The 15,553-nt window shown below is 42.7% G+C and overlaps 1 protein-coding gene across 9 annotated transcripts in view; it reads right to left on the reverse strand.

Moving 5' to 3' along the window:
• ACVR1 (activin A receptor type 1) overlaps nt 1–15,553 on the reverse strand; it is a 121,922-nt gene that overhangs the window by 23,733 nt on the left and 82,636 nt on the right. For 7 of the 9 annotated variants that reach the window (XM_037912246.2, XM_037912251.2, XM_043525157.1 and 4 more), the window contains 4 exons: nt 15,279–15,496; nt 8,661–8,760; nt 6,414–6,560; nt 1,075–1,350 (listed from right to left, as the gene is read on the reverse strand). In XM_037912246.2, the coding sequence (XP_037768174.1) occupies nt 1,075–1,350; nt 6,414–6,560; nt 8,661–8,760; nt 15,279–15,496 (741 nt within the window). The remainder of the gene's footprint in view (nt 1–1,074; nt 1,351–6,413; nt 6,561–8,660; nt 8,761–15,278; nt 15,497–15,553) is intronic. The other 2 variants (XM_043525160.1, XM_043525158.1) reach the window with 1 other exon arrangement.

The following is a 15,553-nucleotide window of genomic DNA, read 5'->3' on the forward strand; positions in this document are numbered from 1 at the left end:
TCACTAAATAAAATATCCATTTCCTGTTTGAGATTCCCTCTGTGGACTCTGAGGAGCTGTCCCCTCAGCAGAGATACAGCTAGGTTGTTACTTATTATGGGAGCACCTGCATTTATGCTGAACACCATTTACGTGGGATACGGTCAGATCTCAATGTGTGTCACAGTCATAAGACCCAGTGACGTTAATGGGAATTATGCACAAAGAAAATCTCAGAATCAAGTCACACAATGTTTTTAAATCCAGCCAATTATTTCCTTACATTCAACATGCCTTAAAACAACTAGTCTATCACTTTTTTCTTCCCTTTGCACAGATAACAGAAGCATCGCGCCATAATGCCTTGTACATTAACCAGTCATGTTGCTTTAATCATCCCTCTGCATCCCCCTGGCCTAGAAATTGCTATTTAATTTTTTTAAAAAATACAAGTAACTCAATAAAAGCTTGGTTCTGTGCTCACTATCAATGGTGAAAGTCCCACTGACTTCAGGGAATGCTGGATCAGGCCTAGAGGAGCCAGGGAGTTAAGTGTTATATTTTGTACAATAAGTTTCACAGGCAAAAATTTAGTAGGATTTTAAGATTTAAGTAAAAACATTTGGAACAATAAGTGTATTATTAGTAAGAGCCCAGTTCAACCCAACTCCCACTGACTCCAAATCAGAGTTGGATCAAGCCCTAAATTGCCACCCTTCCCTTTTGAAATGGAAGAATGGAAAAAGTTCATTAACTTAAAATTTAGAGAGGAAAAAAAGTTAATTGGATCCTAAATATTATCCATAAAGCCTCTAAAATGCTATAGACTAGACATTATTAATGAAACTGTGAAGTGTTATTTACTGATGAAGCCTGCTCTGAGAATGATCCAAAATGTAACATCTGTTTCTGAAATCAGAAGTGGTACTAAGTTTATTCACCTGGAACAACAGGATAGTACCTTGTAAGTGCCCCCTAGTGGCTGCCCTAACTTCCAAGAAAGTCACAAATTACTCAAAGTACCTTAAAATTCATCTACTATATTTGGTTAGTTATGGAACATGCAGTTTGTGTTGTTTGGAAACTGAAACTCACCTAAATCTGCTATGCAGCACTGCCCATTTTTTTTAACAAGGATATTTTTGCTCTTCAAGTCCCGATGGGAAATGGCAGGCTTCCCCTGGGTCCCAAATATCTCTATGTGCAAGTGTGCAAGGCCACTGGCTATGGACAGGACTATTCGTAGGCAGCTGACAGTGTCTAACGTAGTGAGCTGTAGATAGTCGTACAGAGATCCCATTTCATGATAGTGTGTAATTAACCACAACTGGGTGCTAGAGTTTCTAGAAGTCATATCTGACGCAATAAAACCTGAGAGGAGAAAAGCAAAGAGACAACAAAATTAGCATACACAGATGTCAAGTCTACATCAAGAGGTAAAATATCAACATCAACAACTTATAATTTAAAACTGAACCAAAATATAATCATACTTGTGAAAGGCCACTGTGGAGACGATAAATACTAAGATGAGGGAGCAGTCTTTAAATTGCATAAAATGCAACTAAAATGTATTCACAAAAATGCATCATACCTTCATTTGAATGACTACAACAAGATAAAATTGCAAGTTACAGGTCAAAACCAAACAAGCTTTTTAACAACTAAAATCCACAGTTTAAAATTTCATGTTAAACAATGTCCTTTATTTGGATGTTGGCTAATTAAGAAAATCAGTTTTAAATAGGAATTATTAAACTGTTTCCCAATAATTAAAATAAAATAACTCAGTATTTGCCTTCTACTGTAATGAAAACCAAGTCACTATACAGAATTAGTTTTGGCAATCTAAATAAAATGAATACTCCTAGCTCTAGCCACCTTGAACTCAATTAAAAAATATAACATACAATACACGCTCACCCCCACCAATCAGCCTGACCTGAAATGCAGCCATAATCGAACAAACCAACTGATACCACATTCCACTTCAAAGCCCCATCATTCACTCTATATCCTAAACCTTCCCCAAATGCCTGCGAGAACAGGCAAGCCCTGCAAAATGCATTTGAGGTCCAATGATTTGAGTTATTTTGGGTCACAGAGTGAGGAATGAAACCAGAATTGAGTGGCCTGCCAGCAACTTTCTTCACTTTAAGGAAGGGAGCTCCAGTTTGAGCATCACTGCAACTCCAACACCGTGGCATTAGGAGAGAAGCAGTCCCTCAAATAGGCAGGTCACAGGCCATCTAAATCTTTATTGGTCAAAAACAACACACTCTACTTGAGGCCAACAAGCAGCCACAGCAGATCACAGAAAATGGGTGTTCCAGGTGAGCTATTGTGCTCAGGAAGCAATGTAACAAAGTTCCTCCTCTGCCTTGGTGGGTCCTGCTCTTATTGGCGGATTTTCTCGCCTCAGAGGTTCACGGCAGCCCACAGTTTGGCCACTTTCGTGGCTCAAATCTGCCACTCACTCAGTTAGCCTCATCACTGGCCAGCATGGGAAAAAGAACAATCCCTGCAGTCTCTGCTGATCCACCTAGTGGATCGGGGAAAAGGCCAGAGACCTTCCCCTCTGGTGGAACCCACAGTCCAAGTCAACTCCTCTGATATCAAGTAGGGAGTTGGGGGGATAGAGGGATGGGGGGAACCTGGGCCCGCCCTCTACTCCGGGTTCCAGCCCAGGGCCCGGTGGATTGCAGCTGTCTACAGTGGCTCCTGTAACAACTGCATGACAGCTACAACTCCCTGGGCTACTTCCCCATGGCCTCCTCCCAACACCTTCTTTATTCTCACCACAGGACCTTCCTCCTGATGCCTGGTAATGCTTGTACTTCTCAGTCTTCCAATCGTATGCCTTCTCACTCTCAGCTCTTTGCGCCTCTTGCTCCCAGCTCCTCACAAACTGAAGTGAGCTCCTTTTTAAACCCAGGTGCCCTGATTAGCCTGCCTTAAATGATTCTAGCAGCTTCTTGATTGGCTGCAGGTGTTCTAATCAGCCTGTCTTAATTGTCTCCAGAAGGTTCCTGATTGTTCTGGAACCTTCCCTGTTACCTTACCCAGGGAAAAGGGACCTACTTAACCTGGGGCTAATCTATCTGCCTTCTATCATCCCTAGCAAGAAACTGTGCAACAAGATAGCTGGGTATGTCACCCATCTGATGAAGCGTATTCAGAGGGGGACTGTCAGAGGTATCTCCATCAAACTGCAGGAAGAGGAGAGAGAGAAGAGGGATAACTATGTCCCTGAGCTCTCTGTCCTTGACCAGGAGATCACTGAAGTTGACCCAGATACTAAGAAAATGCTGAAGCTGCTGGACTTTGGCAGTCTGTCCAACCTGCAGGTCACGCAGCCCACTGTGGGAATGAACTTCAAAACACCAAGAGGAGCTATCTGAATCTGTTGCTGTGCTGTCACTTTTCCAATAAACGTGGGAAACAAAAACAAAACAAACAAAAAAATCACTCTCCTGTAGCCTTCTGGCATGACCCTGTCAGAGCAAGCAGCCATATTTTGCACCAGTTTAACGATCAGATTTAAGATGTAGCCCCATGTAGAGTGCTGTAATACCCTAATTTGAATGACAAAGACATTAACATGAGTGAAGTCCCTCCGAAAAGAAAAAACCACACCTTCCTGGCCAAGTATATATATAAGAGGGGAAAAAAAAAAAAGGCAACCAGAGAGTAACAATAACTACTTTATACTCTGTGAGCAACTATTGGTCTAATCATATCATGAGCACATAGTAGCCAGGGAGTACACCCTCAAATCAAGATATTTCCTTAAAGCTACCATCACCACCTTGGCTTTGGTCTCTTCTGGGCTAAGCAACAAACAGCTTGCTCTCCAGTTGCTGGAAATGCCACTTGGGAACTGCTGAAGCAAAACAAATTAGAAGATCCACCCTGAGGCTGCATCAAGCTGCTCTAGGCACCAAACCCAAGATGCTCTAAATTGCATCCACAGGATTGGTGGACAAAAGAAGGTGGCCGATTGCCAAGTGGAATTTAGCAAGACCTAGTCAAGCATCTTTAGTCAGATCACTTTTCCCCCTACCAAACACTGGATGACAACAGCTGTTATGCAAGGTACCTCAGAGGTAGAGCGAGGCGGAAAGACAACTACTAACTATGGCTGGATTTCTTGATCCTTTCTAGAAAGTAAATTGAGAACAATTTATTTTGTAAACAGAGAACCAAGACCCCCAGAGGTGTCCTAGATCAAAATCAAACCCAAGATCCAGAGGTGAAAGAGAGGGAGCTGCTCCTGTATTTACTGTACAGTCTACAAACTAGTGACCTGAATAGTTTTGGTCAAAGCAATAGAAGTTTGTTTCTATTCACTTGGGAATAAAGTTGTTTCTTTTAAATAAAAGCCCACCGGGATAAAGCACAGGGCACACCCAAACAAAACAAATGCACTTTCCACCCTTCCCCCCCACCCCACTTTTCCCTTTAAAATTCTAATTTCTTGTCAATATGATGACATTTGACATTGTGCCTTTAAAAAAAAAAAATCCAAGGAATAACCAGCAAATTTCACAGTAATCTGGAAAGACTGACATGATTTTACTCAGTCAAACAGCGGAACATTGGGAAAGGGTAATATTTCAGCCAACTCAGTATACTCTCAGGAAGAGAAGCTCAAGAATTCACATTTCTGGAGGCCACAATATTATTTTTGTAACAGCAGAGGAAACTGTTTCAGGAAACATTTGACAAACATCTTGGAGGCTGATCCACGGAGCCAGAAGGGCATTCTCTAACAGGAAAGGAACAAGAAAGAGCCTTCATAAAATAATTTAAAGTGAGACAGTTTATGGGTAAGGGAAAAGTCACCGAGCAATAAACAGACTGCTGCTTTTCATTTTTCAGAATGATGCACCAGTGAAAAGGCAGAGACTAGGAAAGAAAAAGTACTACCTAAACTTACAAACTGCAACTGTGGTTCAATACATGCAAGTGTAACAAAATTAGAGAAGAAAAAGCATTTTCTTAGGCTTCTAGCTCCAGAGAGAAAGTGATACAGGGTCTCAGTATTCAATATCGTTAGGAAAGAATGGGTACATATTTATATACAGGAAAAATGGGCTACTTCATAAAGGACAACTCTAATTAAAGTCTAACTTTAAAGCAGATTTATTAAGTTCATACAACATAAGATCCCTACAAAAAAAGTTAAGAGCATGAAAGGAAAACTAACAACTCAGAGGTCAGAAGCGGTTTCACAGCAATGGTCATAAGGATATGAAACATCTGATCGTCTGCCAGAGCTTGAACCAAAAAGACAGGCGTTTCTCAAATACACATGAGGAGGGAAGATAGTAGCAATAGCAGGAAAATCAGCAAGAAAACGGAAACGCAGCTGATTGTCAGGCCATGGCAAGTAGCCTGTTTGCAACTGTAATCCTAAAACCAGTGAAGTTTTAGCATGTTTTAAGGTGCAAAGGTAGGAACATTTTATTTAAGTGAGCAAGGAGAGGCAGAACCAACCTGTCCTGTTCACAATCATCTTCATTAATATGGTACATTGATCTCTCAGTACCATGATATAACCAGACCAGCTCATGATCTCCTCCCTGCATTAGTGCAAGCTCTTGTCTTGCTGATAGAGTTTGTAGGCTTAGTAAATGTTAATTTCAAATGCCATTTACACCAAGAATATAAAGGTATTTTTAAGAACTGGTAAATCCCAATTACCTCACCCCTGACATATTTTCGTGGTGTCTGGATAAAGTATTTCCTAAAGTTTGGTACTACATCTTCGAGGTAACGTCTTTTTCCTTACATAGGCAACTCATTTCTGTGAACTCCATGAAGTCTAAATGAATCCTTATACTCAAATCTAAAAAGCACATGTAAGTATGCAACAGTAAAAACAGAGTTTTTCCCCTCTTTCTTCCTACCCCATTACACCTATGTAGATTAAAACGACATTGGGCCTGGATCCAATACAATGACATTGGGCAGCTGTCTCACAACTCTCAAAATTGTCTGGTTCTCCCCTTTGGTCACACTGCAACGTGTGTGTGTACGCGTGTGTGTGTAAAACTACCCCCCCCCCCGGGAATAGCGACACACACCCCCTCCCACAGGCTGAGGGAGTACTACAGACCCAGGCTGCACACCACCTTTCTTTTTCCTGACAGCAATCAGCTGATAGCAACATTGCCTGCTTCTCACTAGCTTGTTTTTGCATTAAGGCAATGACACTCTGATCATGGTCCTTTGATTTCAAGGATCAGCCTATAAATCCCTCCCTTATTCCCATAAGGGTGTCTCCCCTCCTTTTTCCTAAAAGCACGTACCAAACCCTGGATATTGAGGGGCACTTAGAAAATTGAGGAGCACGCAACATTACTGTTCGCAGTTAGTGCAGTTTCCTAGTGTCCCTGCTTCAGTATAATGGTTGCGATTGTTCTACTTACCTAAAATATTTTCATGCCGCAGTAACACAGTGTTGTACAATTCAGTTTCCCTGAACCAGGATTTTTCATCTCGTGAAGAAAAGATCTTCACTGCAACATTTTCTCCTTGCCACTGACCCCTCCAGACCTCTCCATATCTGCCTTTTCCTGACAAAAAGCAAAACGGGATTTTGACCAACATTGTTCATTAGTGTCAGTGAATTACAAGTTAGCATAAATAGATCTCAAGTCAATCCAGTCTAAATAAAACAATTTTGAAAGATAACAAGCTGCACTGCCTGCAGCTCCTTGCTCTTTCTGAAATGCTACTTTAACAAATTAAATGCACAAGCCTACATTAAACACAACATAAAGACTGCAAAGGTAAACACACACACCCCAATCCATAACTAGGATGCCTATGCACTCCAGCAATATAAATAAATAAATAAATCCCTGCTGAGGCCCAGGCCCACCCTCCCATCCCCTCTATTTCAGGGACTCCCAGGAACTCCACCCACCCATTTGCTCATGCCTTGGTCTCTGTGTCTTCCACCCCACTGTTCCCATTCTCCACCCTCCAACATGACAGGGTATGTGGGCCCCCATATTCCTCTCCCAATCCCTCCCCTGGGTCCCCACTTTGCCTTCCCATCTCAATCGTTTCTATACCTCTGTGTCCCAGCCTCCACCAAATCTCCATTCCCCCAGTTCTAGGTCCCTGTTTCCATGTCCACCTACTCAGCTCCTCACCCCACTGGGTCCCTGCTTCCCCAGTCACCACCAGTCTCTAGTATTGAGTGTAGAGATTTGCTCACATTGTCTGCTCATGACAATGCATTAGCAGTAGAGTGCCACACAGCAGAGCCCAAGTGGTAAAAGGTTCTGATAGTTATAGTTTTCACTATTGTATAGTGATTTATATGATCTAAATAAGTCAGCCTCAATTTCAGTGCAATGTATTGCTGCCCAACGTTCAAGGGGGTTGGCACATCGATTCAACAACAGGTATAATCAAGTGTAAAGAGCTATCAGACACTGATGTGGCAGTGCTGTCACACAGAAGGGATTTCCTGCCCAAGGGCTTTCACTAGCAGTGCTATTTAGCCTTCCTATCTAAACACTGCCAACTTGAGCTAACTTAAGAGCAGGCTCAGTTCCAAACACACACGGGACGTCACTATCTACAGACCAGAGACCATGTAAGATCATCATGTGTATCCTAACACTCCTGGTTAATACAAACTGAAGAAAAAAACCTCACATGTGCTTTTGACACAAGTATGAATGTTTGTCACTACTTAATACATTCCATAACAAGAACAGAGACAGCAGCACTAATATCATTAAGGCTAGCCAACACACTCATACTGATTTAAGCGTTTTGGCTGGGGTATGATTTTTCCTTTATTTTTCTTGAAAGAAAAAACAAAATTAGTACAACTACCAGTGTGGATTGTGATCCAGAGGAATAAGCTATACTGACAAAAGCACATTTTATATTGGTGCAACTACATCCACACTAGGGAGTTTGTAACTGGTTTCAAGCAAATAGATAAAGAGCTGTACAAAATCCTGTGTTTAGACCAGCAGACCTATGGTAGCAGACGAGATAACTGATTGATGCTGGAGGCCTGTAGCTAGCCTATCTTGAGTTCCATGAGGAACACACCTAGGTTATCATCAATGGATCTCCACTGGGCAGTTATAGAACACGAAGGCCTAATGTGGCTGTAGATAACTGAACTTACTCTTCCCAGCCTGAGCCAATGAGCACAGAAATAGAAGAAAGGACCCAGCAACTATTACCAGCATAGGAAAATGACCTTATATTCTTGCTCCAATAAAGTAAAATCTAAACAAAAAGGTGGAGGAAACAGATAAATTCTATGAATTTCTGAATGAAAGGCCAAAAGGGCACATCATGAACATCTCATCTGACCTACTGCATAGGCAGGCCACCCAATTTCCTGGTTTCTTTCTTTGCAAGAGAGAAAAAAAGAGGCATATGGATTTATTTCCTTTTCCTAGTGTTTAAAAATAAAAAACATTAAGTCACTTTATGGAAAGAGATTTTTTTCCTTCTCCAACTTGTTATTTTAAAAGGATATAGTTGCTTATGTCTTGAGTTAAAATGCAAAAACAAGTTATTTGAAAACATTTTGAGTACTGAGAAGAGAAAGAGGCTGTTTGAATGGAGGTTAGAGCTCAACCTCAAGTGGTACCAGGACTTGATATTAGATATACAAACAAGAGAGTTTTACTAACCTACACACTCTAAGAGCGTAATCTGACGAGCCACTGTTCTTTGTACCAGGAAAGGAAGACCAGAGCCACTTCCAGATGTACAGGAATGGTCCAATAAGTCCTATTTAAAAGGGGAGAGGAAACATTTGAGAAACGTAGAGTACGTAGATTTTTTATCCAAATACAATGTACATGTTCCCACTTGTTCACACAATATTGATCTTAAGGATTATTAGGGTAGCACCCTAAAACCTGATTAGCATCAGGACCACATTGTGCTAGACATGGTGCAGATAGGCAGACACCCTGCCCTGAGGAGTTTACAGTCTTAGACCACAAGCTATAAATAGACGCTGGGGAAAAAAGATACAAGTTTTACATATACAGTCATTTTCTATTGCAACCCACTGTCAGAAGTTTTCTTCAGACAACGCAAAAGAAAAGAGGCCTCTCAAGTCTGTTCCTACTTTTTAGTTAGCAATTGTACCTGCCACAACACCATTTTCCTCCAAATATTTTTTTTTTTTTGTAATGAAAAAGTGATTGACATTTACTGCTCCTACAACTCCCCTTGGGAGTTTGTTTGCTGAATGGTGGCTACTCTGTAATGAAATTCTACCTAAATTATTTTAACATTCTGCGCTGCCTTTGCTTAGCTTGTGCCCCCTCAATCCTATATTTGTCGATTTGAAATGACCTTACATCTGCTTTACTCTCTGAGTTAGAACTTTCTATGCCTCACAGGAGGATTTCCTTCCAAATGATAGAGGCTTCATTTCTTTGAGCTTTCCAAATTTAAGAGCCTTAACTCCCTATATGATTATGGGAAAGTAAAAATACAGCTACAGACTAACACGCTACCACTCTGAATCAGCAAAAAGAATGAGGAGTACTTGTGGCACCTTAGAGACTAATAAATTTGTTAGTCTCTAAGGTGTCACAAGTACTCCTCGTTCTTTTTGCTAAAAATGCAGTGTTTTAAAAATCTACATAAGCTTTTGCTCTACCTTTTCAAATTGCAGTACTAGCATATTCTCTTCATAAAAGGTTACCAGAATTGCACACTGCTGTAAATGTGGCCTTGCTAATCACAGAGACAGGAGTTTACCCCTAACTAATAGTTGAATCACCACCATTTAAAAAAAATAAAAATAAAAATTTGCTTTAAGAATCCCTATAGGGAATCTTACATTTTTAAAGAGATCTTTAGAACTTAAAACTTTTCATTTACCAGTCAAAACTAAAGAAAGATTAAATTTCAATAGAAATGAAAAACCTGAAAGAGGAAAATATACACCTGCTGTAGAAGTTTCTTTTCTTCCATTCTTCCAAGACCTGGTCCACATTCAGATTTTGTACTGGTTTAACTTTCAGTTCAGGAGTTGATTTTTTGTTGAAATAGTTACACAGCAGTACGACCCCTCTTAGAGTAGATGCAGTTATACCAGTGCAATCCTTCCCATATAGGAATAAGCTATCCTTTCTTCTAGAAAAACTGAGTCCATGCTAGGACTATGAGGTATCGTTAGAGCTGTACAACTTGTGAGAGTAGATAAGTCAAGCTCTAGCACAAAGGCGCCAGTTCAACAAAACCGTTCCTATTCAACAAAGCACTTAAAAACACGTTGAAGGCCTACTAATTTTAAATGGAATTTAAGCCACAGGGGCCAAAGCAAGCACCAAAGTTTGTCTTGCACATTAAAACCCAAGATCTGTTTGTTATTAAAAACCTGTTAGTATTCCACAGGGTGGCAGCACGTGAACATTCCAACATGAGACTTTTTGAATGTCAGTTTTCTAAGTAAACTACACTTTAAAAAAAAAAAAAAAAAATAGGGATGGGATGCAGGGGAGCGGCTGCATTTTTTGTCGTCAACAAAAGCTCACACGCTCAAAACCTATTACTTGCCCATCTGTCACACCGCTACTTATTTATTTAACACACACATGAGGGACAGAATTAGTCTTCTAGAAAACGGCATGTCATCCACAAGCGCTGACTTTCCAAAGTGCTGGGGGTGCTGAACCCTCAGCTCTGCTCCAGGCCCCGCCCCCACTCCACCCCCTCCCCAAAGGCCTCACCCCACCTCTTCCCACCCAATTCCGGCCCCTCCCCTGAGCATGCCGCATCATCGCTCCTCCCCACTTCCCCCCAGAGCCTCTTGTGTGCCACGAAACAGCTGATCACGGCCGGCGGGAGGCATGGGGAGGAAGGGGGAGGTTTGATCTGCGGGGCCCCCGGAGGGAGCTGATGGGGGGCTGTCAGTGAATGCTCAGCACCTAAGTTCCCTCTAAGCTGCGCGGCTGCCTATTAATCCCTGCGCAGGGGCTCAGGGCTGCGGTGAGGAGAAATGCCTCTCCCCCTGCACGGACCTACCCCGGCCAGGGGAGAGCCCTTTCTCCCCCCACTGTCCCCAGCACGGACCTACCCTGGACCTGCCGCGGCCTGGCCCAGGCCTGCCAGAGCTGCAGGGGAGGAAAGCCCCTCCCTCAGCCCAGCCGCGCTGGAGCTGCTACAGTCAGGGAGAGGTGCCTCTCCCACGGCCCCGAGCTGCTGTGGTGAGAGAGAGAGAGGGCTAGAGGGAGTCCTCTCCCCACTGCAGCTGGGGGCAGCCTGCACCTCCAAACCCCTAATCCCCAGCCCCATCCCAGAGCCCACACCCCAACCCTCTGCCCCAGCACTAAGCCACCTCCCACACCCCAAAGCCCGCACCTCCAGCCAGAGCCCTCACCACCACCACCACCCCAGCCCTGAGCCCCCTCCCACAGTCCAAACCCCTTGGCCCCACCCCCACTACATGCATTTTGTTATGTGCACCAATACGAAGGGGATATGTGCACCAATACGAAGGGGATATGTGCACCAATACGAAGGGGATATGTGCACCAATACGAAGGGGATATGTGCACCAATACGAAGGGGATATGTGCACCAATACGAAGGGGATATGTGGCACAACAAAATTCATTCCACACGTGGATGTAAAAATGTAGAGGGAACACTGCTCAGCACCCACCATTTTCTTACCTCCACGTGGATGCTCCAGCCCCGGAGCACCCACGGAGTCTGTGCCTAAGGTGTGATCAGGTTATTAAAAGACAATAATAATTAGGGTTGGAAGGATTAGATGAGCTGTTCTCAAACTGTGGATCGGGACCCCAAAGTGGGTCACAAACCCATTTTAATGGGGTGGCCAGGGCTGGCATTAGACTTGCTGGGGCCCCGGGACCCTTGGGCATTTGCTTTGCCCCCCCACTCCCTTCGCCTGGGGCAGTGGGACTCGGGTGGGCTCAATGTTCAGTCCCCCCTCCTGGGGTTGTGTAGTAATTTTCTGTCAGAAGGGGGTCATGGTGCAATGAAGTTTGAGAACCCCTGGATTAGATTAATTGGTGTCAGCAAACATTGACTTTAACACACACACACACCCCCCCAAAAAAAATCAATAATAGTAGAAATTTACAAATAGGCAAAGAAAGAAAAAGGCTGCTTGAGCATTGGAGTCAAAATTCAGAGATTTAGACTTTTGCATGAGGCTCTGTAAATGGACTAGCGAGTGAATGGTAAAGACAGGTATGATTTCTTGATTTAAGGATTATTTACATTGTATATTTTGACATGTGATATTGACAATCTGTGCTTTAGCATTTTATAAAGCTTTAACTTTTTGAATCTCAACACCTACTGTCAAATAATTGTCTGACCCTCCCTTCCAATAACTGCCTATAACTATGACAATTTTAATGCTTTAAAATGAAAACCAATATTATCAGTTTAAATTATTAAAAACTGAATTCTGCAAAACCTAATACATACACACAAGGGGGCTGAATAAAAGTTGCACAGGACAACCTTCACTCTGGCATTTCCTAACTTCTGAAGTGCTAGACTTCTCAAACTTGACATTCTTTTGATGTAGGAAATTATATTCATAAAAAAATCTAAATATAAAAAAATTAATTTGATCACGTGGAGCCATACTGACCCCCATATGGGTCAAGTGCAAGGTTGGGCTCAGTTGATCCACAGTTCTACCACTTGAGCTAACTGATACCTGGTAGCAGTAGGAGACTATTAGCTTCTATGTGGACCTGCCATTAGAGGGAGATGGAAACACTCTACCAGTGGATTTCACACCTATTTGTGAGACAACAAACAAATATGGAGACTCAGGAACAACAGGTTTTATTCCAGGTTCTGTTGGGGAGGGTTCTCTAGTTTAGAGAGCTTTCTGGCCCTTATCCTCCCTCCTCTCCACAGATCCTATCCTCTTCCCCACCCCGGTTCTTATCTCCCACCTCACTGCCTTCTACCCCCATTTGCTCCTATCTCTGGGCTTGTCTACACTTACATTTTATAGCGCTCTAACTTGGTGGCTCCAGGGTGTAAAAATCACCCCCAAGCGCAGCAAGTCTGAGCGCTTTAAAGCACTAGTATAGACAGGCTCCGAGCCGCGCTCCCCGTGCTCAGAGCTAATTCCCTCATGGAGGTGGATTACCAGGAGCACTGGGAGAGCTCTCTCCTGGCACTCGCACACGACCACACTCGCACTGCAAAGCGCTGCCACGAGAGCGCTCCTGCAACAGCGCTTTGAAGTTTCGAGTGCAGCCATGCCCTCTGTCTCCTATACCAGCACCTGACTAGGGGGTGGGTGGGGGAAGGGGAGAGGAGAGGACAGAACACGTACCAAGAATGGCCAATAGATGTGGTTTTGACAGGGCAGAGCTGAAGCAGAGCATTATGGGGAAGCTTCCACTGCCACTGCTTGTGCCACACCTGTTCTACAGCCAGGAAAACTTTAATAAGTTTGTCCTGAGTATTTCAAACTACAGGACAGGAGGCAAGTTTAGCTCTTCCTCTCAACAACCTCTAGATGAGCTGCTCCCCCTCAGCTGGAAGTCTCACCTCTTCCACCAGCCTCTAGCTTAACACTGAGCCATTCTGAGATACAGACCAGATTCTCTCCTGCACTAGGATGCCCTCCAGATTTTTGCTACCTACTCCTAACTTGGTTTCTGTGCTGCAGGGTAGGGACAAGGTAGGGATGCCTGACAGCAAAAAGAGGCAGGATTGGCTCTTTGGGTTCTAACCTGCTCCTTCTCCCAATCAAGGAATCTGTCTGACAATGGTGCCACTTGGTGGTCTCCTCATAAACCTAGGAAAATGTTTAACCAAGTAACAACTTTCCCGAAGGTCAGGTTTCTGAGTCCATCAACCCAGCACCAATCCACAAGAACAGGTTTTAGAAGCATCTCACTTTCCACATTTTCTCACAAATCTCCAACTTGTTTAAATGCAAGCATCATTTCACAGCTCCCCGAGTAGGGATTTCCACACTTGACCGTTCCCAAGCATCTTTGCTTTACTAAACCCAACAACTAGGCCTGCATGGTATCCACCAACTTTCAGGCAAAGAGAAGTGGGCAGAAATTCTTGAAGCAGTCAGCAATGCTCCATTAGTTGGAGACGGGGCACCTTAAAAAAAAAAAAAAAAAAAAAAAAAGCATACAACCACCAACTTATTTCTCTCCACCTGCAAAAGCCAAGTGTCCATCTTCTACCAGTCCAGGGGAGAAAAGCCAAACAGAGTAGGTCTCCCAAAACACAGAAAGGAAATACTAGATTGAAGTACATATTAATCTTAATATTCTGGTGTTCTTCAGCTGTTTCCTCTCTCAAGTCATTCTTTAAACCTTTCCATAGCTTTTAACACTGAGGAAAAGTTAGTTTGTTTGTTACCTTGTAATACATGTAAAAAACCTAAGATTTTTTTTTTCAATCAGAAAAAGTGATTTATCTTCTTTGTATTTATCTTTAGAAGTTTCAGGTATATCAAATCTTGTCTTCCCAGTTGCGGGCACTCTCTCAAGCTTCAAGTTGTTGGCATTGTTTGAATATTTAAACAGAAAGAACTTTCCAAATGAGGTAGGTGTTTGTTTTTTGTTTAAGAGGAGACTGAGTAAATGTTGACAAAAATTAATACAAAAAATAAAGCAGGTTTACAATTAACCTGCTTACCACAAAGTCCCCCCTCCCTCCCATTTACTAAGGTTTCAGCCTCTTCTCCGGTCCAAAAAAAAAAAAAAAAAAAAATCTTACTCATTCTCCAGTTATCCAGAAATTCTTCAGCAAACATAGGGGAGACAAGATGTGAAATTCCTAAATAAATATGATTGTGGAGCCATTAAAAAAACATCCCCACCCAACTACCTTTCAAGACAGTTATACATCATGGACACAAATGCATATTTGCCCTTTTCATGTGAAGCTTAAAGGTACAACACCCTTATAAGGCAACCTGAGTTACTCTCCTGTCACACCACATCTAGAAAGGTTTGTTGGTATTGCTGCACCAGCAAACTCTCCTGGTGTAGATGCAAATTATACCAGCAAAAAAGTGCTTATACCAGTTCTCTGAGCAAAATATTCTATACCAGTCAAAGCTCTTTTATCCCAGTGTATCTGTATATACACACACAGACTTTTGCTGATATAGAAATGTCACTCCCCTGTCTAGCCCCCCAAAAATAACCCCCCCCCAACATTGCTATACCAGCACAAGTTTCTAGTGTAGACCTGACCAGAGAAAGAAATTGAGACAGAGGTTAAGCAATTCCTACCATATACAAAAGATTACTTACTGCCAATGTACTGTCTCCAACATTTGATGCAATGAGTCCCTCAATTGTGCCATACTCTGCATCCCTAGCATTGAGCCTTTCCATGTGGTTTTGCTGTATTTTTCGAATAATCAGCACAGCTAACGTTGAAAATATTATCAGCATGATCACCGGAGCCAGTATAACAATGACTAGCATTTCCATGCTGTAACCCACAGCTTCTCCCTGGAGGGTTTGCCCTTGGTAAGAAAACAGGAAAGAGAAAGGAGGTTAAGAACTCCCACAGATAGTAGTTT

The sequence above is a fragment of the Chelonia mydas genome, chromosome 11, assembly GCF_015237465.2.
Source record: "Chelonia mydas isolate rCheMyd1 chromosome 11, rCheMyd1.pri.v2, whole genome shotgun sequence".
NCBI lineage: Eukaryota > Metazoa > Chordata > Testudines > Cheloniidae > Chelonia > Chelonia mydas.